Raw genomic sequence first — 26,641 nt, forward strand, 5'->3', positions numbered from 1 at the left:
CGCCCCGTGATGATCCGCTTGCTCAGCGGGGATCGCTCCGTTGTCCCAGCTGAGCCGGCGGATAACAGGGCATTCCCGGCACACTGTGCAGGGACCAACCTGTCAGCTCTCCGCTCTCCTCTATGGGGGATCGGATGAACACGGACCGTCTGTCCGTGTTCATCCGATTCGCTCTGCAGACGGATAGAAAAATAGGATTTTCCTCTGTCTGCAGAATCGGACAATAGCGGAGGCGGATGATAGCGGGTGTCTGCGGATGTTTATCCGCAGACACCCGCTATCCTATAGGACTGCATGTATGTCCATATTTTATCTGCGAACGGATGGATGAGATACGGACATAATGTCCGCATGTGTGAAAGGGGCCTTAAAAGTTCTGAAATGTACCTTTTTATCTTTGCACCTTCTGCTTTGTTTGCAAAGATAGGCAAAACAAATGAAAGCAATTGTAGTATTACAGTTCTGGCACAAAATTCCAAGTCACTTGCCTACCCCGGCTGAAGCATCGGTGATGAATGGAAAGTTTTCTGCCCTCCTGTCATTGCCCTTCCTGCTGTCCAAAAGACCACCCCAAAAGTCTAAGGAAGAGCTAACCCACTTTAACAGTAATGGCTGAGTGCTCATGTGAATTAGTCTTCAAGGGCTAGCTTGCATACCAGGAAAGAAACGTAGCTTGATCCAATTTCTCCTCTGGATGGTGTGTGATCAACAGGGAGCATTGCATATCTTTTTATAAGGCTTTTACAGAAGTCAGAGCGGCAGCCTTTTAAAGGTTAGTGCCTATATTCCAGCTTTAAGTCCAGGACAGTAGAAAGAATAACCTGCAGCCGTTGGCTTAATTTTATGCAAATTACTAGTAGCTAACCACTTTTTTTTCTAAACTGCAGAAGAAGAGCAGTGGCTCTGGGAGTAGTGCTGCAGAAGAGAAAGTGGATTACGTTGTAGTTGACAAAGAGAAAACCCTCGCTTTGACGAATACCAGAAAAGCATGGACTGATGAAAGACAGTCAACTGAATCTGAAACCCCAACCAAGAGTGTCAAATGAGGTTTTATCAAGAACAATCTTCTTCCATCATGACAAGCAAGCCATGTCTGAAACAGTGCAAAGTACAATAATGTCAAATGATTGCATCTCTAGGAACTTTACACATGACTTGGTGAGAAAGAGACTAGAGACTGGTGCACTGTGGAATCTATATCGCTCATATGAGAATGTACATATTTTATCATGAGAAACCAACAAGGACCATTTGTTTAACACATTTAGCCATGTTTTGTAGTATTACTATGTTTTATGCACTTTTTGTGGTTCAAACCATGGTTCTTGTTGCTAACACATTTTGCTTATTAACGCAGATTACATTTTAGTTTTATGTCCTACACTAATACAACTAAAAGCTATAAGAATTTTTAACATGGTAGATTGGCCAATAATGCATTGCAGTGAAAAGTAGCATAACAATGGCCACCTATTACCAAAACACAAAATTGTAATTATTGTATGTTCTGATTGACTTTTATGCTTTCTTTTTATTTTATGGTTATTTGTGTGACAATTATGTTTTAGATTTCAGAATTACAACTTTTTTTTTTTAATGTTGGATGTTCATTGATGACATCAATGTATTATCTTGGTCTTCAAAACTGCAGAACCATGTGCTTGTTTTTAAAATGATTTTTTTATACAGCCTGTGTGTTTATCACATAGTTGGATATCACTAATCAAAAATGTGTAATTAAATGTAATTTTATTCTTTCCCTCCCCAAAATTGGCAGTATGGAGGATAGATGTGTGTTTTTTAATTCTGCTGTAACTAAAGGACCACCAAACCTGCAATACAGATTGATTTTATATTACAATGAAACTGGTAACATTTAAAAATATATTTGTAACCATTGCTCTGATATCATATGCTAGCTGAATTCCTGATATGCCACCCTAGTTCAGATGCATCTACTGTAATCGGCAGGTAAAGGCTCTGCGGGACATATAGTCAATTCTTTAAAGAGTCCTCTGCAACTCCTAATCTAAGGCATGTCATACATGATTCTTTTTTTATTTTTTATTTCTTTATTTTTTTGCGTTCAGCCAGTAGGTTGAACGAAAAAAAAATTAAGCTATTCCCATTTTCACACAGATGATAGGGATGGATGCATTCCTGCAGAGCTATTGTATTTTTCCAGCAGGAAGCCTTTACCCATAGGCAGAATACAATGATCACTGTTGCAGGCTACAGCCAGCGGCACTGTTCATTTGGAAAAGACCCCACAGGCTGGTTGTACACAGGTTGAACGACAGATCGTCTTGTGTACAACCAGCTAGTCCATACATGGATCGAAATGTGTCTAGTCCCTGCTTAACTGGATAATTTTGATGTATGTATGGCTGGCCTTAGGCTTAGTTTTGGAAATGCATACAGAATATACCTATTACAGCATTTTTACCTATATACTTTCAACCTGTGAAAATGTCGACTTTCTCACAAATTTTCTTGGATGTGTGTGTGTGTGTATGTGTGTGTATATGTGTGTATGTATGTATGTATATATATATATATATATATATATATACAAATTGTTGCACTTAGCTCAAGAATTTTGTACAGGATATACAAAACATGCCCAAATGTTGTAAACTATGGTCACCTAAGATTATTATTTACTTAACATCCAAGTCTTTCAATGGAGAGCTGCCCCTACACCCTCCACTTTTAAATACACAATGGGATTTATTTACTAAAGCTGGAAAGTGCAAAATCAGGCTCACTTCTGCATAGAAACCAATCAGCATCTAACCCCAGCTTGTTCACTTAAGCTTTGGTAATAAAACCTGGAAGCTCATTGGTTTCTATGCAGAAGTGAGCCTGAGTTTGCACGTTCCAGCTTTATTAAATAAACCCCATTGTGTACTTAAAAGTGGGGTATGCCTGTATAGAGGACTGAAAATGATATCCTCTGGACACCATCATTTAAATTTTCTCCCACAGATTCCCTTTGTTCTCAAGTGTCTGCCATATGTCACATCAGGCTATAGACCTGTGCTGTACTCAGGATGCGAATGTATGGGTATGTAATACATGCTTTGTAAGGAACATCCACTCCATAATGTGTGTGGAAACCTTAAGCCCTCAATCCTAGCTTTTTTTTTTTTTTTTTTTTTTTTTTCTATCGTAGGGAAGGCATATAATTCTGATCAGGTATTGTACCCATTAGAGAGATTTTCCTTTTTTGTTTCGCTTTAAAGGCTAACGCCACATTTCTGAATAAGTTTTATGTTTGTAAAAACCATTAAGTGTGGTCAGTCTGCAGCCCTCCACCCTCGGACTGCTCTTCCCCCCTAATACAGAAGCCAGAAGTGCTTCTCCCCATCACCTCTACCCAAATTTGCATGACTATGGCCCTGCATAGAAATCAAGTGTCTGCAGGAGCCAAAACACTGCATTCATGATCCATAGATCGCAGTTGCAACACTTTCCAGATTTGTATGCAAAAAAAATGCAAATTTTTTGCTTTTTAATATGCATTTATTTATTTTTGTAAAAGGTGGACTTGGCTTTAAGTCAGTTGTAGGTTCTTTTGGGCTTTAAAGTGGATCTTCACTGCATCTGAGCACCACAAACCAAAAATTTAAATTTCATTCATTAATTTTTTTTTATATTTGAAGCAAACTGCCCCATTCCTCCATATATTTATGCTTTATTTTGTTTAGAAATCACTTTGAAAAACAACCCCTAGCATTTCTGGCCGAGGCCATCTTGAGTAAGGGCAAATGATTCATGCAGCATTTACTTCCTGGAATCCATCTGCCCTTAAGCATGCATGCAGGAAGGTGTGCTTAGCTGAGAAGGCCCTTCATCCTCTCCCCTCCTTAAAACTCCTGGGATGTAGGACATAATTTGCCTAGGCAAGAAACCAGGAAGTAACTGAAGAAATATATAAAAACAAAAAAAAGTTTTAAACAAGTAAATATACTTTATTTACTAATGCTAGGAGCATATGGAATAAAATTAATCAGTGTTGACTGGGAGAGTGAAGTTCCACTTTAAATGTGCTCTCAAATGTTTATCCACCTAAGCCATCCAAACACGAAGTTCACGCTACTGTTTGAAGTATCAGTTACTAAATCCTTGGTCCTGCTAGTCCAGTGTTTCCGAAACATGCCATCTAGTCCCGCTAACTGTGTATGTGGTGGATATCCACACAGACAGGTTTGGGAATCTGAACATTAGATAATGCAACTCAATCCGACAACAGGTCAGCTCTGAAACTCTCTACCATCATTTTTCTTTCAAAATCTACACTATTATTACTGCTCTTATTCTTTGGTACAATGCGTCTAGCAGTAAAATTCTTCTGAAACTCGTGCTTTAAAAACCACTGCGTGTTTTGGTAAATTTACTGGCATTGTTTTGCAAATGGAGAACTTCCTTTTTTAAATTTACTTTTTAAATTCTCAATTTTCAGAGTTTAGTCATATTGGGCAGTTACTACATGTTGGTGAACCTGCATCACCTCCAAAATATAATTTTAAGACTGTTGGCTTAATATATTTTTGAATGTTACTTATTACTATTTAATACAAATTATAGCCTATATGTGGTTTGTGGTCTTTAAATGGTGTCAGTATTTTTATTTTATTTTTTTCAATTAAAGCATCTCCTTGGAAGCTTTTTTTTTTTTTTTTTTTTTTTCCCAGCTTTAAAGTGTAGGGAATTACATGAACTTGTGGGGTGGCCAAAAGCTATGCTAGTCACTTCTTTAATCTCTTCCAGTTTTTAATGTGCTGTTGGTGAATATTCTGCAGGGTCAGATATTTCACTGAGATGAGTGATTTTATAGAATTCTTGCATATGGTGTCTGCAGTTATTTTAGCATTTTTTTGTTGTGTCCTACAGAAGATAGACTAATATTAATCAGGTACTTCAAAAGCACTGCTGTACTAATAACACTGATCAGGACTTTACAGTGATATTAAGCAGTTAAGGTTTTAAAATATCTAATTCTGTTCTGTATTATTGAGAAAGCTGCCATACACGTTTTAGTGCTAGCACAATACTGTGATTTTTGTTTGGAATAGCCAGGTATAGAATGTTTCTTGACACCGTTGTGCCCTTCACATCTATACATTGACAATGTTTAACTTAACACCTGCTTTGCCTTATATATTTAAATTTCCTATGCAACTTGTTTTACTTAGTACTCAATGTTTTCTTATGATGTTATTTAACGTTCATGGTTTTTTTTCTTTTTCTTTTTTCTTCTTTTTTATTTTTATTTTTTTAACTGTTTTATGACCCAGCCCAATAGTAGACCTGACCAATGCAGTTGTACACTTTTTGAAAACATCGACATATGGAGATCATTTAATTGCTGTGCACTTTAAGAGAATCTGGAAGCTACGTCCAAAAAAAGCAGGCAGAGGGGAAAATGACATGTCTCAATTATTGCCTGTAGTCTCTTCCCCGTTAAAGCAGAGTTCCACTGGTTGTTAAGTTTATTCAAAGTCAACAGCTACTAAAAGTGTAGCTGCTGACTTTTAATAAACAGACACTCGCCGGTCCAGCGATGAGGCTGGCCGAAGCATCGCTCCTCTTCCCCGTCTCTCCATGGTTCCAGCATTGTACGCGTGGGTGCTTGGCTGTGACAGCTTGCGGCTTCGCAGCCGGGCACACACTGCGCATGCACGAGTCATGCTGCAATCTGTCGGTGGCCAGGCATTCTTCTGGGACCTGTGATGTGGGTGTGTGTGTGTCTAGGCGGGCAGGTGACCAGACCATGAAGTGGGAGCTGGGTACCTATCAAAACTAGGTACCCGCTCCCCCCTAAAAAAAATTACATGCCAATTGTGGCATGTCAAGGGGCACTTAAAGCGGAATTTCTACTTTTGGGTGGAACTCCTTCAGGACTTATTGCGGCTTGTTCTGCACTGTTTGTGTGGTGAGGGCCATCTTGCTTGAGGTAGGGCTTTGCTTACATGTGTCGGCGTTCCCACCAAGGCAAACAGTGAGCAGTATTGTAGTGACATCACCAAATCTTACTCCAAAACTTCTGAGACTGGCAGTCACAAGAAGCAGTGCCTTAGATCTCACACTGCAGGTATACAGCTTTAAGGCAGCAAGTACAATCTTGCTTAGGCACGCATTCATACCATGAAGCCCACTGCTATTTTTGCAGGAGAAGATGCAGACAAAAGGTACACTTTTCAGAGCAATGCTTCGGTACAATTAACCTTTCTAATTTTTTCCTTATAACATAAGAAATCCTCAATTTTTGTGTGTTATTTTCCACTTAAGATATCTTATTTCATTGCATCTTTATTTATTTTTTCCACATATACATGCAGATCGGAAAAAGGAACACGTAGACAGACTAGAATGCTCACACGGGTGCTTATAACAGTCATATCTCATACAGATGGTTTAATCCTTATACTGCCACTGCCATACATATGACAGCACCAGCATGCAAACTTACTGGCCAGGAGTTTGTTTACATTTTTGCCCCCAGTTGGCAGCTATGTAGAAGAGATGATGGCCAACCAATCACTTCTACATGCTCTGAAAAGCCCCCCTTCCCTCAGCAGCCCCTTGTGAATAAAAAAATAAAAACGATAAAAGCTTTCCTATGTGCATGCACATAGAAATGCAAACATGCAATTTAGGCTTGCACATGTACAAAAAGAATTACTTTGCCACAAGTTAGGTAAAGCTATGCACAGCAGAGCAAGATCAAAAATTTTAGGGCCAGCATTCTATGTTTAGATTTGAAGACTTGTTAAGGTTTTTAAAGCATCTATGAACAATTGTAGGTGCTGTAGTTTTCCGCCACTTTGCATGGCTACAGTTACGAGAGTTTACTTATTGCGTAACTGTTTACTCGATGCAACTTTATCTTTTATATTTTAACCAAAAAATTAGGGATGTGATTTTTTTTTTTTACTGAAAGTATAGATTTGATATAGCGGATATTAAAACATAAAAAAAATGTGATTGCCATTATTTTATTCTCTGCTTTCAGGGCTTGTTTTCATGTACCAATTCTGCATTTTAACCACTTATGGAGCATCCATCGTGGATATACGTCGCTACTTAAAAACGTTAAATACCGTTGCTATGACAGCAGCTAGCTGCCACAACCCTGGTATATTTTTACACAATGGACGATCCGCTTAACAATAAAAGTGGTCACAGCAGCTGATTCACCACAGGATCACTTTTATGGGTGGCAGGAGAGGCCCCAGTCCTTTCTGTCGTTTACCGGAGAGATCAGCAGTGGCAGAAACTATCCAATCCCCAGGACTGATGGGAAGGAACTTGAGTGGCGGCACGATGGCCCCCACTCGACTCTATGCCCTTGGAGAACTGGAGCGACGTCAAACGTCACTTCCGCCCTCCAGTCTTAAATGGCCCTTTTTTTTTTTTTTATTGAAAAAAATTACATGATTTTTGCATTTAAGTGTAAATGTGAGATGTGAGGTCTTTTTGCCCCCAGATCTCGCATTAAAGAGACCCTGTCCTGCTTATTTCTGTTACAAGAAATGTTTACATTCCTTGCAATAGAAATAAAAGTGAAAAAAAAAAATTAAGTGACAGTGTAATAATAAAAAGTAAAATAGTACGTGAGGTATTGCCACGATCATTAGAGCGAGAGCAATAATTCTAGCACATGACCTTCTCTGTAACTCTAAACTGATAACCGGTAGACATTTTTAAAGCATTGCCTATGGAGATTAAGTACCGTAGATTGTCGCCATTCCACAAGCATGTGCATTTTTAAAGCATGACATGTTGGGTATTAGTTTACCCGGTGTAACAGCTTTCATATTATACAAAACAATTGGGCTAACTTTACTGTTTTCTTATTTTTTTTTATTTAAAAAACGTGTATTTTTTTTAAAATAAAAATTGGGTTTGTAAGACCGTTGTGCAAATACAGTGTGATATAAAGTATTGCAACAATCTACATTTTATTCTCTAGGGCCTCTGCTAAAAAAATAAATATCTATAATGTTTGGGGGTTCTAAGTAATTTTCTACCAATTAATATTGATTTTAACTTGTAAACAATAAGTGTCAAAAATAGGCTTGGTCCTTAAGTGGTAAAAAAAAAAGTGCCAAATGGTAAAAAAATGCCATTGACGGGGAAAGGGTTAAATTAATCTTGAAAGCGAAATTAAAAAAAAGGCTTCAACTGCTTATTTTCCCCTGTCAGTGGTAACGTTCCCAATTCCTGTTGCTTTTGCTTATCGACTTGGTCCGCATGAGACAAGGACCTAGTATAATCTAAATTATTCCTGTATGTGTTTTTAAAGCTGAGCTTTGGCTTGGGTTTTAATTTCCGCCCATACTCTCCTGTCCATATACATACGTAATACATCAGTTTCAAAATGTGCACACTGTAAAGAAAAAAAACTAAAATAAAATGTACTCCAGTCTCTCTCTAACATCTTTTAGTTAAAAAACAAATACAATATTTTTAATAGCTGAATATTTTTTTTTTCCTAATACATAGCTGCCAACAGATCCCCCAATTTTTACGTACAGTTTCATTTTTCTATTTGTCCTCAAAAACCTTCAAGGCTTTTGAGTTTTCAGCTTAACAGACTGCGCAGCACAGTCCAAGTTTTTCTTAATGTGGTTTGTGCCATTCTTTTAAAATGTTATTATTTAACTGACTTTTTTTCATAAGTAATTTTAGAACTGGCCAGATGAGCTATCATGAGGGGTCATGTCTTTGGCACCATCTTCAGATTTGCAGGGACACTGCTTTAAGTGCATTCCTGTGTGATTCACATGTGATCCGAGTGCAGTTCGATTTCAGGCCATTCGACCGAATGAGCTGAAATCACAACAGACCACCCCAAAAGTATTGGATGCACTACTTTGCAAAATGCACAGCAACCTGAATCACATGGTTCTACTCTTGTACCATGCAATCCAGTACACTGAGTTTGCGGCCTGTGTTTGGAGTGGTGTTAAGTTATTACTGACAACCGCTGCAGATTGCAAGTGCAGTGCATTTTGAATGCGCTGTAGGAAATGTGCATGGAATGTGGGTTTCTCGCATCGCTTTCTCATGTGAACTGGCCCAGAGTGTTCAGGTTAGTTGTTCAAATATTTTCCTTGATGATATTGGTACTTCACAATCCCATTATGAATTGTTGACCAATTTGGATTTGTATAGTGCTTTGAAATTAAAGATTCCATCCTATTTAAAAATATTAACTTAAACCGCAAAGATGGTATGAATTTAATGTGAGAATCAAAATGTAACCTTATTTGACAAATTTAATTTTGAAGTTTTATCAGTATTCTAAATCAATTGCTACCATCTCTGGATGGAGGAGGGGGGGGGGGGTGGGCTTCTATTTTGAGGTTATCAAAAGTTGATCAGTTATCAAAAATTTGGGAGAAATTCCATGGGTAAGTTTCTAAAATCAGAGACTGGGCCATGCTTCAGTTGTTCCTAATAGCATTTTTCATGGCTGCCTTAAGTGGTTTAAAGAAATAAGATTATCTTAATTTATTCAAGCAAACCCTGCCTTCAAAAGGTATAAACATGCAGGATAAGCCAATCTGGGTGTGCGCATTTATGGAAAGACTTTTTTTTTCTTTTTTTGTCTTGGCTCGTTCCTGCATGTGACATCACATTTTTATATATATATGGTTAGCTTTAGGCAAAGCATCCTTGGAAGTTATTTAAAATGTTGGGAAATATAATACTGATGTGCCTTTTTTAATTAGCAGTTGGAAATGTAACCATTGTTGATCTCTCTTCCCATAATAGTATGCTCCATTAAGGCATGTTTTATAGAAAACGTCAAAGTTCCATAATTCTTTATAAATTTGCTAGTGCAACGTGCATAGTACTACTGTTTAAGGCATGCACATGCTTTGATTCATACTCTGTATATCTCATGGTAATGTAAAAGCATTTGCCTTTTGTAATCAAGATATATTTGACAATTCAGAATGCTGTGTTAGGTTGCAAATTACATAGACAAAGCATGTACATGTGTTGCCCCATCACTGTATATTTTTCTTGTTCAGTTTTTTTTATATGCCTAATTGTAAAGCCTTAAACTGAATACATTGCAGAGATAAACGTGATGTGGCCCCTTTTCCTATTTATTGTTTTCATCAACTATATCTGGTCTTAGTCAGTGAGGCAAGAAATCAGAATTGCTCTTTTATTGATCTTCTGTAAAGTATATCTAAAGCCAATATTTTTCTTTTTTGGATAGAGTAGGGGAATGTTAAAACTGCTGTCAAGTTTTCTTTTGTTTGGCCATCTGTGTCCCATTCGACCTGTATCTTTCCATGGGAAATCCCCTCTTAGACCATTGTCAGTCTCCCCCAATGACGATATCCTAGATTCCTGGTCAACTCAAACTTTTTGGATTTACCCTTGCTTTCTTTCTTGGTGACACTGGAAATCGGGACAATTCAGAGTAAATTTCGCTAACTGGAATGTAGACAGCAATAGTTCAGATTGCAGTTCAGATTTCAATAGACAGAGTAGTTCTAACCACTTGCCACTATCCAAATCTACAAAATTTTAGTTATACTTTAACCTTATAGCAGCAAAAGATTTGAATAATTCATCTCATGTATAATTTTATTTCTTGGCTGTACTTCACTGAATAATTCTTAAGCCATTGTAAATGCAAAGTATCTAAGGCTGGCCTTAGAGTAGATGATCTGTCCTTTACTTAAAATGTCTGCAGGGCACCAACTTCTGATGCTACTTACTCCTTGAACCATGCTACTTTTTGGTCTGCTCATTGAAAGGATCTGTTTACATATTCAAATAAGAAAAAGCTGGAAATGCAGTTGGAGGGATTTTACAGCATGCTGGAAAATAAACAGTTCCTTCTTGGTGTTGTCATTTCTAAATCCACACTACGTAGAAAGGCTTCAGACAGTGTTACAGCTGGTGAATGGCCAAACTAAGGTCCAAATGAGTATCTGTGGAGGCTGTATAAATTACCTTGTAAAATTACTACTGACAGGATAAGTGCACTTTTCGGCTCCCTCTACCCCATTGTAAAATGTACTTAAACGCCATCTCCCCATCAGCTGGCAGGGCATGTGCAGCATACCACGGCCACCATTTAAAATATTCTCATTCCTGAACCTTATCCTCATTCCATGTCTTAACTGAACGCCTTTATTAAGCTGATGAACTAAAAAGGAATTTCTACTGAATTCAAATTTGGGCAGCACTTGTGCAGAGGATGAGAAACGTGAATGAGAAGATTTTGAAGAGTGGCTATGTGGCATCAATTCAAATTTTACCATAAAAGCACTGGGGAGGAGCCTGAAAAGGAAAATGTTAATTTTGAAATGGCAAAGAGAACCAGTCATAACTAGGCCTATGCAAAACATTGAAATATTCTTTCTTGAACTGTAGCCCTGTGGGCTTGTGAAATAATCATATTGCCTCCCCTTTATTTAGTGTTATTGCATTCTGTGAGTGACCCTTTAGCTTAAGGCTATGTTTACACTAGCCTGCACGGTACAATGCAGTCTGTTGGAGTGCTGCCTCTGGCAGGGAGCAGTGCAATGCATGTTTCAAGGCACTGCTTGCTTTTTATTTCTCCCCAACTTATGTAACGCTCAACACGGTGACACCTCATTCATGTCCCTGTGCATCGTGATGCTGTGCAATCCGCTGCAGAGAAAAGGAGACGACACCACTGACTGTACCACATTGCATGTAACACGTGTTATAGTGTGAACAGGATACATAGAAAACCATTGTTTTCTACATGACTTAGTGCTGACCTATGTTTATCCAGTGCAGACAAAATGCAGGCCACCACCCAAAGCTGCCTGCCCTTATATATTGCCCAGTTTCTGGGAGTTTATAACCATGAGATATAATTAAATAGGTGCTCATGGGGCAGAAGCAGGCAGACAGTAAGTAATGTCAGACTTCAAGTGACCTCTGACTCTTAAACTGAAGCGCCAGACATTAAGCCTGCAGGTCTGTAATAATTGAATATTTAAAGTCTTGCATGAGCGGATTATGACTGGTTCTCTATAAAGGAAACATACTTGGAGCCACTGTCTGGCTTCGATACTGTATAAATCGCTGACCTGGAACAGGCATGCAGTCAGAACAGCTGATCGGCATACATGTTGGGTTAGTGAATCAGAAAGCATTAAAGGCAGTAAGTCAGCAAGATAGCTAATATATACAAAAGGAGAATCTTCCATTGAGTATAGGTAACTTATTATTTCTAAGATATAAGAGCATTGCGCGGTACATGCTGATGAAAATGTGCGCTTTTGAACTATTTATACTGTCAGGTCTTCTAGGACTAATGGTGTTTTCATTACAAATCAAAGCTTTGGTACCTTCATGAAAGTATATACATTTTTTTTGCCCGTTCACTCTAAATATATTTGTCTAGTCATACAAACATGTAATTGTTTTATTGTTTATATTGTGATGAAATGGGTACTAAATGTTATCATTGAAATCAGTCTGGGAGTTAACAACCATACATTTTATTTTATTTTTCTCCCCAAAAAACTATAAATAAATCCTTTCTTCTACATTGTATTTCTGGCTTTTGCATGCTGTTATAGCTGTTATAGCAAATTCTATAGAAGTTATTTGTATTTATTCTTACTATAAACATTGCAGTAATAACACAGGGTTGTGCTTTGTTTATTGCTGTGCTCTGTGCAAAAACCCTTGTGAGTTTGTTTTGAGATAGTATCCATCATATTGCTGGCCAATGACGAAGCACAGATGGCAGAGATATGTATGGCTGCATTGCACCTATGCAAGCTCTGCTAGCAATTTCATTTTATATGGGGACACAGAATGGAAGAAGAGAAAAACTATGTATGCAGGTTCCTTAGGATGCCTGCTACTTAGAAAAGGTATCCATCTGTAAACCAACCCACAAAAATTGTAACAAGGTAAACTCTATCTGAAATAGCCAATCAACAAAAAAAAATGGTGTTTACCTAAGGAACAGTAGAACTCTACTTTTGCTCCATCTGAAATGTTAGTTGTCTGCCCATTATACTGATTTTTCAGTATAATGGGATTGGGAGTGATTTACTAATGGTGCATAGGCTGCTCACTTTGGAAGGGAATGGTGATTTGAGTACTCCTTGCAAAGTGAATTCTAACACATGCAAGGGAAAAAATAATAGTATTTTATTCAGTAGAGCATCACCTAATTTCCTCCAATTCCTATTTGGTTTTAGCAAGTCAACACCGTACCAAGTTGATCGATCAGTTTGGGTACTGGTAGATAGAGGTCGACCGATATGGGTTTTTCTCTGGCCGATGCCGATGCTGATATTTAGAAATCATGGTGGCCGAATGCCGATATATGATGCTGATTTTTTTGGGCCGATATGTTAGGCCGATTTTATTTTATTTATTTATTTATTTATTTTTAATCCCCCTTGATCTAACACACCTTTCCCACTGTGGCGTTTTAAGGCGCTTTTGGGCTAAAAATAGCGCCTGTAAAGTGCCAGTAAAATGGCTCCCCTGCAGTCTGTGTGAAAGACAGAGTGCTTTCACACTGAGGCGATGTGCTGGCAGGATCTTAAAAAAAGTCCTGCAAGCAGCACGTTTGGAGTGGTGTATACCGCTCCTCCACCACTCCTGCCCATTGATATGAATGGGCACCACTGCCGAAGCGCATGCAATGCGATTTGGCAGCGGTGCTTCATGGGCGCATTTAACCTCTTCCTTGGCCGCTAGCTGGGTTATATGTGCCCCACTAGCAGCCAAATAGCACCGCTAAAATGATGGTAAAGAGCCGCTAAAACTTGCGTTTTACCATCAACGCCTGCCCGCTCCAGTGTGAAAGCAGCCTTCATACGTGATACAGAAAATTTCTTACACTTAAACATTTATTAAACAAAACAAACCTCCAATCAGTTTACTTGTATGTATGATTTAGATAAAAAAAAATTATATATATATATATTAAATAAAAACAGGTAGTCAAAACTTTTGGACAAAAAAAAAAAAATGGGCTAACTTTACTGTTTTTATTTTATTTTTATTATGGTGTATTTTTTTCCCAAAAAAATGCATTTGAAAGACCTCTGTGCAAATGCCGTGTGACATAAAATATTGCAACAACCGCTATTTTATTCCCTAGGATCTCTGCTAAAAAAATATATATAATTTTTTGGGGGGTCTAAGTGATTTTCTGGCAGAAAATACAGGATTTTTACTTGTAAGCAACAAGTGTCAGAAAAGATTTAGTCTTTAAATGGTTAAACTGAGAACTTCTACACAGAGATGACTTCATTCAGAAGTGTAAACATTGTATCATTTAGTTCTTTTCTTGGCAGCCTGCCCAGAGAGGAGGAAAGGGTTGCTATGACGACTCAGTCAACTCACACTGACTTCTATACAGAATTCATTTCAAAGTCCCGCTGTAGTTCTAAATCGGCTTTTTATCAGCACAAATCGGCCGATGCCGATTATTTAAAAAACGGCAAATATCGGCCGATATATCGGTCGACCTCTACTGGTAGATTCTATTGAGATTATTGCTAACAGCTGCTATAGCCACTAGCAATAATCACTGTCTTTTTCCCAGCAGGGATAGCTTCCCCCGCGGGCAAAAAACAATGGCCTGGCAGGAGGGATTCCCGCTTGAAGACTGTGTTGATGGGGGAAGCGAGCAAGTTTCAGGGGTTGCAGGAAGGAAATTTGCTCCGTGTATGGCTGACGTAATTGTTTCAGTTAATTGACTTAAAAGTCATCCAGGGAACTAGCATATTCAGGAGGTGGGCAACATACCTATCTAGAATGATGTATTTAGCTGTCGTATGGCACTAGACTTGTTTGGTAACGTTGAAGCCATTTCTTTGTTTATCCAAGCCCCATCAGTTGTAATGAGTGTAAGGAAAAGAAGTGAATGTAGTAAAATTTAACTTTGGGGTTTCCTTTCATGTGCTTTTTTTTTTTGCCAATGTCCTCACCCTGGCACTTCTGACAGAAATTCACACCTTAGGCCAGTGTTTCTCAAATCCAGTCCTCAGGCCCCCCCAACAGGTCATGTTTTCAGGTTTTCCATTATTTTTCACAGGTGATTTGATCAGTTTCACTGCCTTAGCAATTGCCACAGCCGTTTCATCTGAGGGAAATCCTGAAAACATGACCTGTTGGGGGGGCCTGAGGACTGGATTTGAGAAACACTGCCTTAGGCCAAGAAAATTGAAGGATTAAAAACTTTAAAGTCCTCCTAAAACAAAGGATCGGATTTTGTAAGTTGACTGGTATAATTTCACTCCCCCCAATCTTATACAATAAAATCTGCCTTTACTATTGTGAATGGGTCAAAGTGTTGGTGTCACCTGTCGATATGAAGAAGAGAGTTGACCATTTTAATTTTAATAATGTTTATTGAAGATTTTCATCAGAACAGAAAAGATAAACAATCCTCAAAACATACAAGCTAAATCCACCCGTACATAAGTACCGCCGAGCTAGACATACATGGATCTAAACCAGAATATAACAAAACCAATCTATAAAGCCAACAGGAAATACATTGACAAAACATTGGTAATATCTTGAACCCATAACAATAAGTTCAGCCCCCAAGAGGGAGTATGTCTAGTCAAAGCACACGAGCCTCAGATCCCCTGGCGCCCCAAACGGGATCAAGCTGCAGAGCAGGGGTTAGGCCCGTCTGCCAAGACCAGGACACTCCCATCCCATCCCATCCCATCCCATCCCTACAAAGTTCAATTACCTGAGATGCCTAAAGGAATTTTGGGCCACTAACCATCCCAGAACATGGCTGCTGCCATTCTTAGAACCCCATGTGGGGCACATCCCGTTACACCAAGGGAGGTGAAGAAGAAGGGAAGAGAGAAAAACGTGTGAAAAAAGGAAAGGGGGGAAAGGAGAAAGAGAGGCAATGTAAAAAGCTTAATCAAGTGTTACCTGCCCTAGAAGACAAAGGAGAGTTGACCATTTTTGGACCTCCAGCTATTGAGGAACGAGTACCATGAGACATGATTCCCAGAGGCACAGCTGGAGGGCTGAAGTTTGCCTACCCCTGAAGGCTTGGAAGTTTTTCTAACACCTATTTGAACAAAGTGGTTCCACTAAGCTGCAAAGCATCTTTAGAACAAGTCCAGTTAAATGTGACTACTATTAAATATGCCACAACTTGGATAAATGAGAATCTTCACTGACCTATATTCTCACGTTTTTCTACATTTTAAAGCATTTAGTTATAAATATGAATTGTTTTAATAGGCTAGTTAACACTAATACTGGACAACACCCTCTGTGGTTTGAAAACGGTACTATCCACATCAATACTGGATGGGTGGCAGGGAAAATCATAGTTCAGGCAATAACTATATTTGGCTCGGGCTCCCTTCTAACAGATAATGGTTTGGCATTTATTTACATGACCAGCCACCATGGGATCCTTGAGTAGCATTGTCTACAGTCAAGATATTTTATGTCTTCTGTTATATCTGCTTCAGAAAAATATTTTAAAAAATGCATCTTGGTGGCAGGGGTGAGGTTTTCAAAACCGAAAAGCATATTTCAGGGGTTGTGGCCTGGACACACCACACACAGGTAAAAATGTGTTTCACTCTAACTCTCACATTTGCTCATAGCACCAGCTAGACCCAGGGAGAATTTTTTTTTTTTACCACCATCTCCCGCAATATGCCGGGTAAGGCTGAACTCAGTCACGATGGCCCCCCAAAGGGGCCTAGAATCTGGCCACCAAGAGAAGGACTCTGCTAAAACCACCCAAATTGGTCAGAGAGTATAAGCACTTTTTTTCCCTCACTGGCTTAACTTCTGATGAACAAATGTGTGTCCACCAGAACAAGAAATAAAGTCCCTTTTGAACCAATTGGATAGCTGGGGTTGATCACTAAAACTGGAGAATGCAAAATCTGATGCAGTTGTGCATGGTGGCCAATCGACTTTGAACTTCAGCTTGTTCAATTAAGCATTGACAAAAAAACCTGGAAGCCGATTGGTTTCTATGCAGAGCTGTACCAGATTTTTCATTCTCCAATTTTAGTAAATAAACCCCTGTGACTAAAAAGAGCTTCTCCAACATCTATATCCAAGGCCTTCAGGAGGCCATGGGGCTACATTGCTCCCTTGTAGGACATTTTTAATGAGATCCTGAAAAATGACACTGGCATCCATATAGACAATAATAGGGTACGTAAGAACCTGGTTAGGTTGCTGCTGCCCAAGATGCTCTTCCACCTCCTCCTCAGGCTTAGTGCCTCTTTTCAGGGCACATTCATGATTGGATGCTTCCTCTTATTCAGCGGTGCCCCACCTCCTTTGGGTGTGTATTTCTCTGCTGCGGAACCTACCTGAAAGGGATGTTATGATTTTAACCTCCCTGGCAGTATGATTATTTCTGATTTTAGGTGCTGAAAGCGGTACCATTATTTTGCATAGAAATTTGGCGTTTTATATTGTATGCCTGCAATTCTTAGGAATAACTCATCCCGGGTATGATAGTAGTTTGAAACACAAAATCATAAATTATAATATAATAAATAACTATAAATAATTATAACAAATAAAACTGGCTTATCCGTTGGTTAAAGCAACATACAGATCTCTCGCCCTGCATTCTCTACTCAACCAATGTGGATAAGACTTTTGACAGGGTGGACCAGGTCTTCCTGGAGAAGGTGTTAAAGATTCAAGGACTGAGCCCTCACATGTTCAATAGGATGCTGGCATTCTATCAAGCCCATAGGCTCACATCAAATTGAACAGCGTCCTTTCAACTGTTTTCTGTTGGCAATGGTATTAGGTAGGGTTTCCCCCTACCACCACTCCTCTTTGCTTTGACATTGGAACTCTTCTTAACTAGATGCTGACCGCCGGCCGTCAAATGACGGCCAGGCGGCGCACCTATTGTGGCGGGAGGCCGTCATATGACGGCCTCCTGTTTAAACAGGGAATGCGCGCGATCGTGCGCGCGCATCCCTGTTTCTTCGGTGGCGGCGTGTCACGGAGACACCGCTCGCCACTGAAGGGGGTGAACAGCCATTGGTTATGGCTGTTTACCACGTGATCGGCCGTGATGAAGTCACGGCCGATCACAGATGGTCACACCCCGACTGTGCACGGTGCATGCGCGCAATCACGTCGGTGGCGGCGTGTTCCCCGGGAACACTGCTTGTCACCGACGCTGGTAAACAGCCATTGGCCGGCTGTTTACCCACGTGATCGGCTGTGATCCTTTCACAGCTGATCACTAAAATGTAAACAAACCACGGTAACAAGATGTTACCGGGTTCTCCTCACACACCGATCGTGTGTGAGGAGGAGATTGCGGTAACATCTTGTTACCGCCTAGTGTACACCAATCACACTGATTGCCTGCCTGCCCCCCCCCAATAAAGAGGACCTGTCACCACCCCTCATAGTACCTGTCCATCAGAGTACCTGTCACAGTCCATCAGAGTACCTGAGTACCTGTCACCAGGCCATCAAAATACCCGAGTACCTGTCACCAGGCCATCAGAGTACCCGAGTACCTGTCACGGCCCATCAGGGTACCCGAGTACCTGTCACGGCCCATCAGGGTACCCGAGTACCTGTCACGGTCCATCAGGGTACCCGAGTACCTGTCACAGTCCATCAGGGTACCCGAGTACCTGTCACAGTCTATTAGAGTACCGAGTACCTGTCGCAGTCCATCAGGGTACCCGAGTACCTGTCACAGCCCATCTGAGTACCCGAGTACCTGTCACGGTCCATCAGGGTACCCGAGTACCTGTCACGGCCCATCAGGGTACCCGAGTACCTGTCACGGTCCATCAGGGTACCCGAGTACCTGTCACGGTCCATCAGGGTACCGAGTACCTGTCACGGTCCATCAGGGTACCCGAGTACCTGTTACAGTTCATCTGAGTACCCGAGTACCTTTCACAGTTCATCTGAGTACCCGAGTACCTGTTACAGTCCATATGAGTACCTGTCACCGCCCTTCAGAGTACCCAAATACCAGTCACCAAACCATCAAAGTACCTGTCACCAGGCCATCAGAGTACCTGAGTACCTGTCACCAGGCCATCAGACTACGCAAGTACCTGTCACCAGGCCATCAGAGTACCCGAGTACCTGTCACCAGGCCATCAGAGTACCTATCTCCAGCCCATCAGAGTACCCGAGTACCTATTTGCAGCCCATGTCTCATAGAATATACGTTGGGGTGTTTGCTTTCCAAAATGGGGTCATTTTGTGGGTAATTTCACTGTCCTGGTGGTCCAGGACCTTCAAAAGTGTGATGGGTAGGAATGAAATGAGATGTGTCATTTATGCTCCTAGAACGCCTGAACGTACTACTTCAATGTTCGGCCTCTCTATGTGGCCAGGCTGTGTAAAAGTCCTACACATGTAGTATCGCCATACTCGGGAGGAGTAGCAGAATGTATTTTGGGGTGTAATTTTTGCTATATACATGCTATGTGTTGGAAATATCTTATAAATTGACAATTTTGTGTAAAAAAAAAAAAAAATGCGTTTTAATTTTTTTCCACATATTCCAAAAACTTCTGAAAAAAATTAACCATTCAAAAGACTCATTATGCCTCACAGATTATACGTTGGGGTGTTTGCTTTCCAAAATGGGGTCATTTTATGGGAAATTCTATTGTCCTGGTACTCCAGGGCCTTCAAAAGTGTAATAGGTGGATAAGAAATGAGATGCGTCATTTTTGCTCGTAGAACGTCTGAAGGTACTACATCAATGTTAGTGCTCTGTATGTGGCCAGGCTGTGTAAAAGTCTCACACATGTGGTGTCGCCGTACTCGGGAAGAGTAGCAGAATGTATTTTGGGGTGTAATTTGTTGTATGCATATGCTGTGTGTGAGAAATAACCTGATAATATGACAATTTTGTAAAAAAAAAAAAAATAATAAAAAAAAAAATCTTAATTTTGCAAAGAATTGTGGGAAAAAATGACAACTTAAAAAACCTCACCATGCTACTTACTTAATACCTTGGAATGTCTACTTTGTAAAAAGGGGTCATTTGGGGGGTATTTGTACTTTCCTGACTTGTTAGTGTCTCAAGAAATGAGGTACACCTGATGTACTGAAGGCCTGATCAGATGTGATCTATTTTCAGCGATTGGCACCATAGTTTGTAGACTCTAACTTTCACAAAGACCAAATAATATATACTAATGTGGGTTATTTTTACCAAAGATATGTAGCAGTATAAATTTTGGCCAAAATTTATGAAGAAAAATTACTAATTAGCAAAAATTTATGACAGAAACAAAGAGGCATTTTTTTCACAAAATGTACGTTTTTTTTTTTTTATTTATAGCACAAAAAATAAAAAACCCACTAATGATTAAATACCACTAAAAGAAAGCTCTATTTGTGTGGAGAAAAAGACACAAGTTTCATATGGATACAGTGTTGGATGACTGAGTAATTGTCATTCAAACTGTGAGAGCGCTGAAAGCTGAAAATTGGTCTGGTCAGGAAGGGGGTGTAACTGCACTGTATTGAGGTGGTTAAGGAAGGTAAGAGCCAACCCCAATCTCCATGGAATCTGTGGTTTTGTCAAAGCCCTTCTTTATATTTGCAATATGCTCACTTAATCTGATGTGCAACATTCGGATGGTGCGTCCCACATATTCCAAACCACAAGGACACCTCAAAAAGTGCACAACACACTTAGTGGTGCATGTTATGAATGATTTAATGGGATATGTGACACCCATACCTTCCAAAGTGCACAAAAGGAGACTAACTGAATTCACAGTTTTTTCCTTTGCATACTTTGCACCTTCTACAAGGGGAAAAGGCCTTTCAAATCCCCAAAAAAGTTGAACGTGTAGGGGGTCTGGAACATTGGGTGCTACTAAGTGTCTGAGGTTAGAGGTCCCCCTAAACCGTACACGGGGGTTTTCAGCCAACAAAGTTCCCAGTGGTTGTAGATAATGATCAATATATTTACCCACGCGTGATGTAATGGATTCTATACCACTGATGATGGGCCTCCCTGGAGGGTTAATTAAGGTCTTGTGAATTTTGGGCAATATGTACATAACTGGTAACCGAGGAGCTAAGGGAACCAAGTGTTCCCTTTCTTTTTTATTGAGTGTGCCCATATCATGTCCTTTGTCAATCAAAACCTTCAACTCACGTTTGAAGGCAAGAGTGGGGTCAGATGACAAGGGGGAGTAGGTATCGGAATCTGAGAGAATCCTTATCCAGCATGACACTAGCCCTGCCCTTATCAGCAGGGCGTATAACTATGTCTTTCCTACTGCATAAAGTTTCAATACCGGCCCTGATCTCTTGTTAGGGTTGTGTCGACTTTGTTCTAAGATTGGCCAGGTCCTTCAGCACCAAATCTTGAAACACATTGATATTAGGTGCCTGATTTTCTGGAGGATTAAAGAGCAAGGCATTAGACATCCCTGAATGGACAATCACAGATGCTTCTCTCGTTAATTGTCTTGCCAGATTTGTCAAGACATACCTCTTAATGTTGAGTTTGCGCGTATACTTTTTCATATCTATAAAAGTCTGAAATTTGTTCAGATTTCGGGGGGTGCGGACTTTAAACCTTTGTTCAAAGTCTGAAATTCCTCCTTAGATAATTCCCTTGTGCTCAGGTTTATGATACAATTAACATCTAAATCCTCCTCCTTTTTGGAGTGAAGGCCCCTCCCCCTCTGCTCCCTCTCTTGCGTTGTTTCGCTTGTTTCTTCCCCTGTTGGCCAACTGAAAATCCCATCCAAAAACACATGGCAAGTCTCCAAAACTTGTCATGTGGAAAAAATTTATAGATGTCCTGTGCATATGGGATGGGGACGCTGAATCTGTAGCCACCTTCCTATCCTTCTTAAACAATAATGATAGAGGTATCATACTTGGCTAGGAGGCCAGTTCCACTCAAAACTTTTTGGATCTAAAGATCGATATTGAGGATGGCAGGATTGTAACATCTACCTTTTTTAAACCGACCGACAGGAATGGGTATATCCCAATGGATTCCTGTCATCACTGTTCCTGGCTGTCGGCGGTCCCCGAAGGGTAAATTTTTACGCTTCACCGGAATTGTACCAATGTGGAAGAGTTTCGTAGGGAAGCTCTGGTTTTACAATCCAGGTTCCTGAATAAGGGCTATGGCCAAGTGGTCCTTGACTCTTTGATTTCTGAGGTAGAGAACAGGGATCGTCAGTCTTTATTGGAGGATAAGCCCCACCCCCAAGATAGGGAAGATTTTGGTCTAGACTTTCTTACCACTTATTCCAGCCAACATTGGGCCATAAAAAAAAAAATTTAAAAGCATTGGTCAGTTCTCAAAAATGATTGTATTTTGGATCCTTTGTTGGCTGAAAACCCCAGTGTACTGTTTAGGGGGATCTCTAACCTCAGACACTTAGTAGCACTCAATGTTCTGGACCCCCATACATGTCCAACTTTTTTGGGGGATTTGAAAGGCTTTGTCACTTGTAGAAGGTGCAAAGTATGCAAGGTAAATGCTTTGCGTGAAAGGAGACTAACTGAATTCACTTCGGAGGTTACGGTTGTCACATATCCCATTTAATCATTCATAACATGCACCAGTAAGTGTGTTGTGTACCTTTTGAGGTGTCCTTGTGGTTTGGAATATGTGGGATGCACCATCCGAATGTTGCACGTCAGATTAAGTGAGCATATTGCAAATATAAAGAAGGGTTTTGACAAACACAATGTGTCTAAACACTATGACCTTAAACATGATAGAGATCCTAAGGGCACCATCTTTATAGCTTTGGAAAAATATGTTCCTCACTGGTGTGGAGGAAATGGTAGAAGAACTATTTCCCGATCTGAAGCTAATTGGATCCATAAGCTCGGCTCTCATGTCCCCAATGGGTTGAATGTAGAGTGGATACAAAAGAGGGGAAGGCGCACTGACCTAGAGCATTACCATAAAACAGCTTTATTTAAAGTTAAATCAAATAGCAAAATGGCTACTCACAAACGAGTATTGATCAAAGGCAAAATCAATACAAATAGATCCGTCGCACCAAACGTTTGGCGAATCCAGACCGGATGTCCGAGGAATTTGGTGAATACCTCTACGGAAATGGCTAACGCATTTCGGGAGTGACCCCCTTTCTTCAGAGCCAAAAAGGGCAATGGTCGATTTTGTATTTTCTCTTTTTAGTATTTGAACACCCAATGTTCTAAAGGAGGGCTGCAAGACTTAGTGACTACACCATTTCAAACTGTATATATCACATTTCAAAGACCAAGAAACCAGAGCGCAGGAGAATTTGCTGTTTTTGTTGAATGTAGAGTGGGACATCAACTGTTTTATAAACAATTGTTGATGACCTCTCTATTGGTCTATGTGTCCTTCTCTACATTCACCATTGTTATGATATTTTGGTCTATCTAATGTTCTTCTTTTCTTTTTAATATTATGTTTGGCAATGTATTATCTCTGGTCATATATATTTTTTTATGGGCTGTATATTTGGCAGTGAGGAGATTTAGATTTGTGCTGTGCCATTGCGAAGAAGCCTATCCTATTGCAACTTAAATACTGACAATATTGGCCTAACGATTAGGTTTTAATGGGTTTGAGAACAAGAGATTAATTTATGTTGTATCTTCCATCCCTCTTTTGGATATAATTTTCTTTTTTTCCTTTTCCCTTTTTTTTTATACTTTGGTAGTTGTCCACAAGATGGTACTATTCTAATAAAATATTTTAGATAGTGTTTTTGGAGTAGTATCATGACTGGCCTGTCAGTGATTGGCTGATCAGGATGATGCCAGCACCTTTTAGTATATATTTTTCTTTTTTTTCTTTTTCAGGTATTTTGGTAATTGTCCACAAGATGGCACTATTTTGAAATAGATATTTTATATAGTGTTCGTTGGAGCAGTATCATGACTGGCCTGTAGGTGTCAGTAATTGGGGACGTTGCGCATACATGCAGTGCACGTGCGCAAATCGCTTTTTTGGAGATTAGCAGACCTTTTTTATCTTTTATCCTTGCAAGGAATGTTTTTTATGTGTTGTGAACCTGTTGCTACCTTTTTTTGAATAAATTAGTCAAAGGTATCTCTTCGCTATTGGAGTCTTTTTTTTCTCCTTATAACTTTTTGCGGAAATTCATTGGATGACTACATCCCACTGGTGGTAAGGAAACGTCCATTGATGTGCAGTGATCATCTCCTGACAGAAGCGCCTTTGAAACCACTTTCCACAGACGGCCGGTTACCTGTGAGGACAGTCAGTGGTACTTCAACAGCAAGCCTGCTGTTCTACTAAGCCTTATGTGACCCCCCTGAACAAGGGTGGTCGCTGGCTTTTTGGTAAGCCTCCATTGCTTATTCCTAGGTGACGGGCTGCACTAGTGGTGGAAACGTATTTGGATTTCATTTGTGAATACTTCTTTGTTGGATTATTTCACCTATGAACTGTTTTTGCTTTTGATACACATGTTTGTTGCTTATGGATTTATCATATTAACACATGGACTGTTATGATTTTTTTTGATTACTTGATTATTTAGAACACACCTTTGTATAACCACGGTTTTTATTCATAATCACTTGCATTATTAGTTTATCACCCAGCGCTGCACTTTTTGTCTATTTATACTAGAAAAAAAAAGCCTTTGAAAATTTGTTTGCAATAACTCCATCGCTATCACCAGCAAAGCAGCTTTGTTATTATCCCATTAAAGAAGAAGAGAATTGTGAGCTGTATTTCGAGATTTCATAATTTGCCACGTCACAAATGTTAATCCTCCATTACGAGCGCTAGTTTACAAGACCGAACACTTCTGGCTCGTCCTTGCTTCCGAGCATGCGTCTTTGGACTTTGGACTTTTGTCCGACGGAAAATTTTAAAACCTGCTAGCCAACATTTTTCCACGGAAAATCCGACAACAATTGTTCTATTCAAAAAAAGGAAAAAACAAGAATCTTTTCCATAAAAGGGGTTAGGGACTTTTAGGAAGCCAATGCCGGGTAAGGTCATGTATTTCCATCCCTAGGGACTTACAATGATATCATGATTTGGTAAAGTCATGAATATCTATCCCATGTACATTTGAAAAAGGAGGCTTATCTAAAAAGACAAGAAAGGTGGGACTTTATATGAAGCACCGGACAGCAAAAAGGTACTAGGATGAATATATGGAATTTTATTGGAAAGCTCAGTTAGAATTTTTATACATACATAGTATCAATAAGCAGTTACATGGATAATAATTAGATCATTTAGGTACAGTCCATATAGATTAATGGTAATAACAATAATAGGCAATAAGAATGATAGCAATACAGTTATTAGTAGTAATGCATAAATATATACACATAAGATTCCACAGTTCATCTCAAGGAAGGTAGGTAAAAATTGTATTCGAATGGTATTGCCTGCGGGACCTATGGCCTCACTAAACCCGAAAGGGTAATTAATATAATCATTTAAGAAATCTTGGTAAGTAAATAAATACACGGCAACCAGTAGCTCTACGCGTTTCGTGGCTTTCACGCCACTCGTCAGGAGCAGGAGCGTGTAAGGTCTGCAAAATATTACTGATATAAAATAAAAGAAAAATTAATACAGGTGTAAAAGACAAGGTTGGGGGTAAAATGTAAAACCCCAATAACCAAGGCATACTTGCTAGGGTTGAATGTGTTGCTGATATGGTGGCAGGGCCCCATAGACAGTCCGACAATAACTCCCATCGGGAGCTGTGGTGGAAATCCGACGAGCTGGAAAAGGGGGGCAGCACCCAGGGCAGGCGCGGCAAGCGAGGGCGTTCTGTAAGGGGAGAATACGGTGTGATCAAAATCAAAGGGGAAAGGGATAAATAGAGAGGGAAAGAAAGGGAAAGAAGGAAAGAGGAAAAAAGGAGGAAGGAGAAGGGAAAAGGAAAGGAGGGAGAAAGGAGGGGGAGAAAAGGTGGGGATGTGAGAAAAGATGGGGGGGGAAGGGGGAAAAAGTGTGTGCACATGATAGAGTGTGATTAGAGTATAGAGATGGACAGGGGTAGGTGGTGAAAAAAATGGGGACCAAGAAAATGTGAAGTGCAGGGGGACAAAATTTACCTTGTGGGAACGGGAAACCCCTTGAGTGGGAGCCAAAGGAATCAGGAGTGATCAATTTAGCAGGTATGTGTAGAGAAAGCCTCGCATGTCGGGACCACCAGGGGATCGCCTCTAAATAGACCAGGTGAGGGAGATCCACCAATGGCACGCCGTGCACTGGAGGGCGGAGCCCCATGCGGCGTATTGCCGGAAATCCGGCATCGACGAACAGGCACCTCCTCCATTGTACACGTGCATGGTAAACACAGCCTGTGCGTAGCGGCGTCACAAAGACGCCGCACGCACAGCGTGAGGTGCGTGACATCGACGTGCAGTAACGGTGCATCCCTCCTCCCCGGCCATAAAAGACGTAAGGGGGAGGGGAGGAGGCCCGGAAGGCACGTCGCAGCTCCCGGACCAGGAGAGAAATCAGACCACAATGGCGTCCAAAATATATCCACCAACATCAAACACAACGATTACTATTAAATCTGTTTAAATTAAAAATTGACCTAATTCGAAAAATAACAAGTTAATATGGTACAAAATTAATGAGGTAAAGTGG

General features: G+C 40.1%; 1 protein-coding gene across 5 annotated transcripts in view; it reads left to right on the forward strand.

Moving 5' to 3' along the window:
- GAB1 (GRB2 associated binding protein 1) overlaps positions 1-7,423 on the forward strand; it is a 132,120-nt gene extending 124,697 nt beyond the window's left edge. For all 5 annotated transcript variants that reach the window (XM_077476964.1, XM_077476966.1, XM_077476965.1 and 2 more), the window contains one exon: positions 888-7,423. In XM_077476964.1, coding sequence (XP_077333090.1) covers positions 888-1,046 — 159 coding nt within the window. In that variant the 3' untranslated portion in view covers positions 1,047-7,423. The remainder of the gene's footprint in view (positions 1-887) is intronic.
- Positions 7,424-26,641: the final 19,218 nt, after the last annotated feature.

The sequence above is a fragment of the Lithobates pipiens genome, unplaced genomic scaffold (genome assembly GCF_037356315.1).
Source record: "Lithobates pipiens isolate NorthernLeopardFrog02 unplaced genomic scaffold, aLitPip1_a1.2 Scaffold_13, whole genome shotgun sequence".
Classification (NCBI taxonomy): Eukaryota; Metazoa; Chordata; class Amphibia; order Anura; family Ranidae; genus Lithobates; species Lithobates pipiens.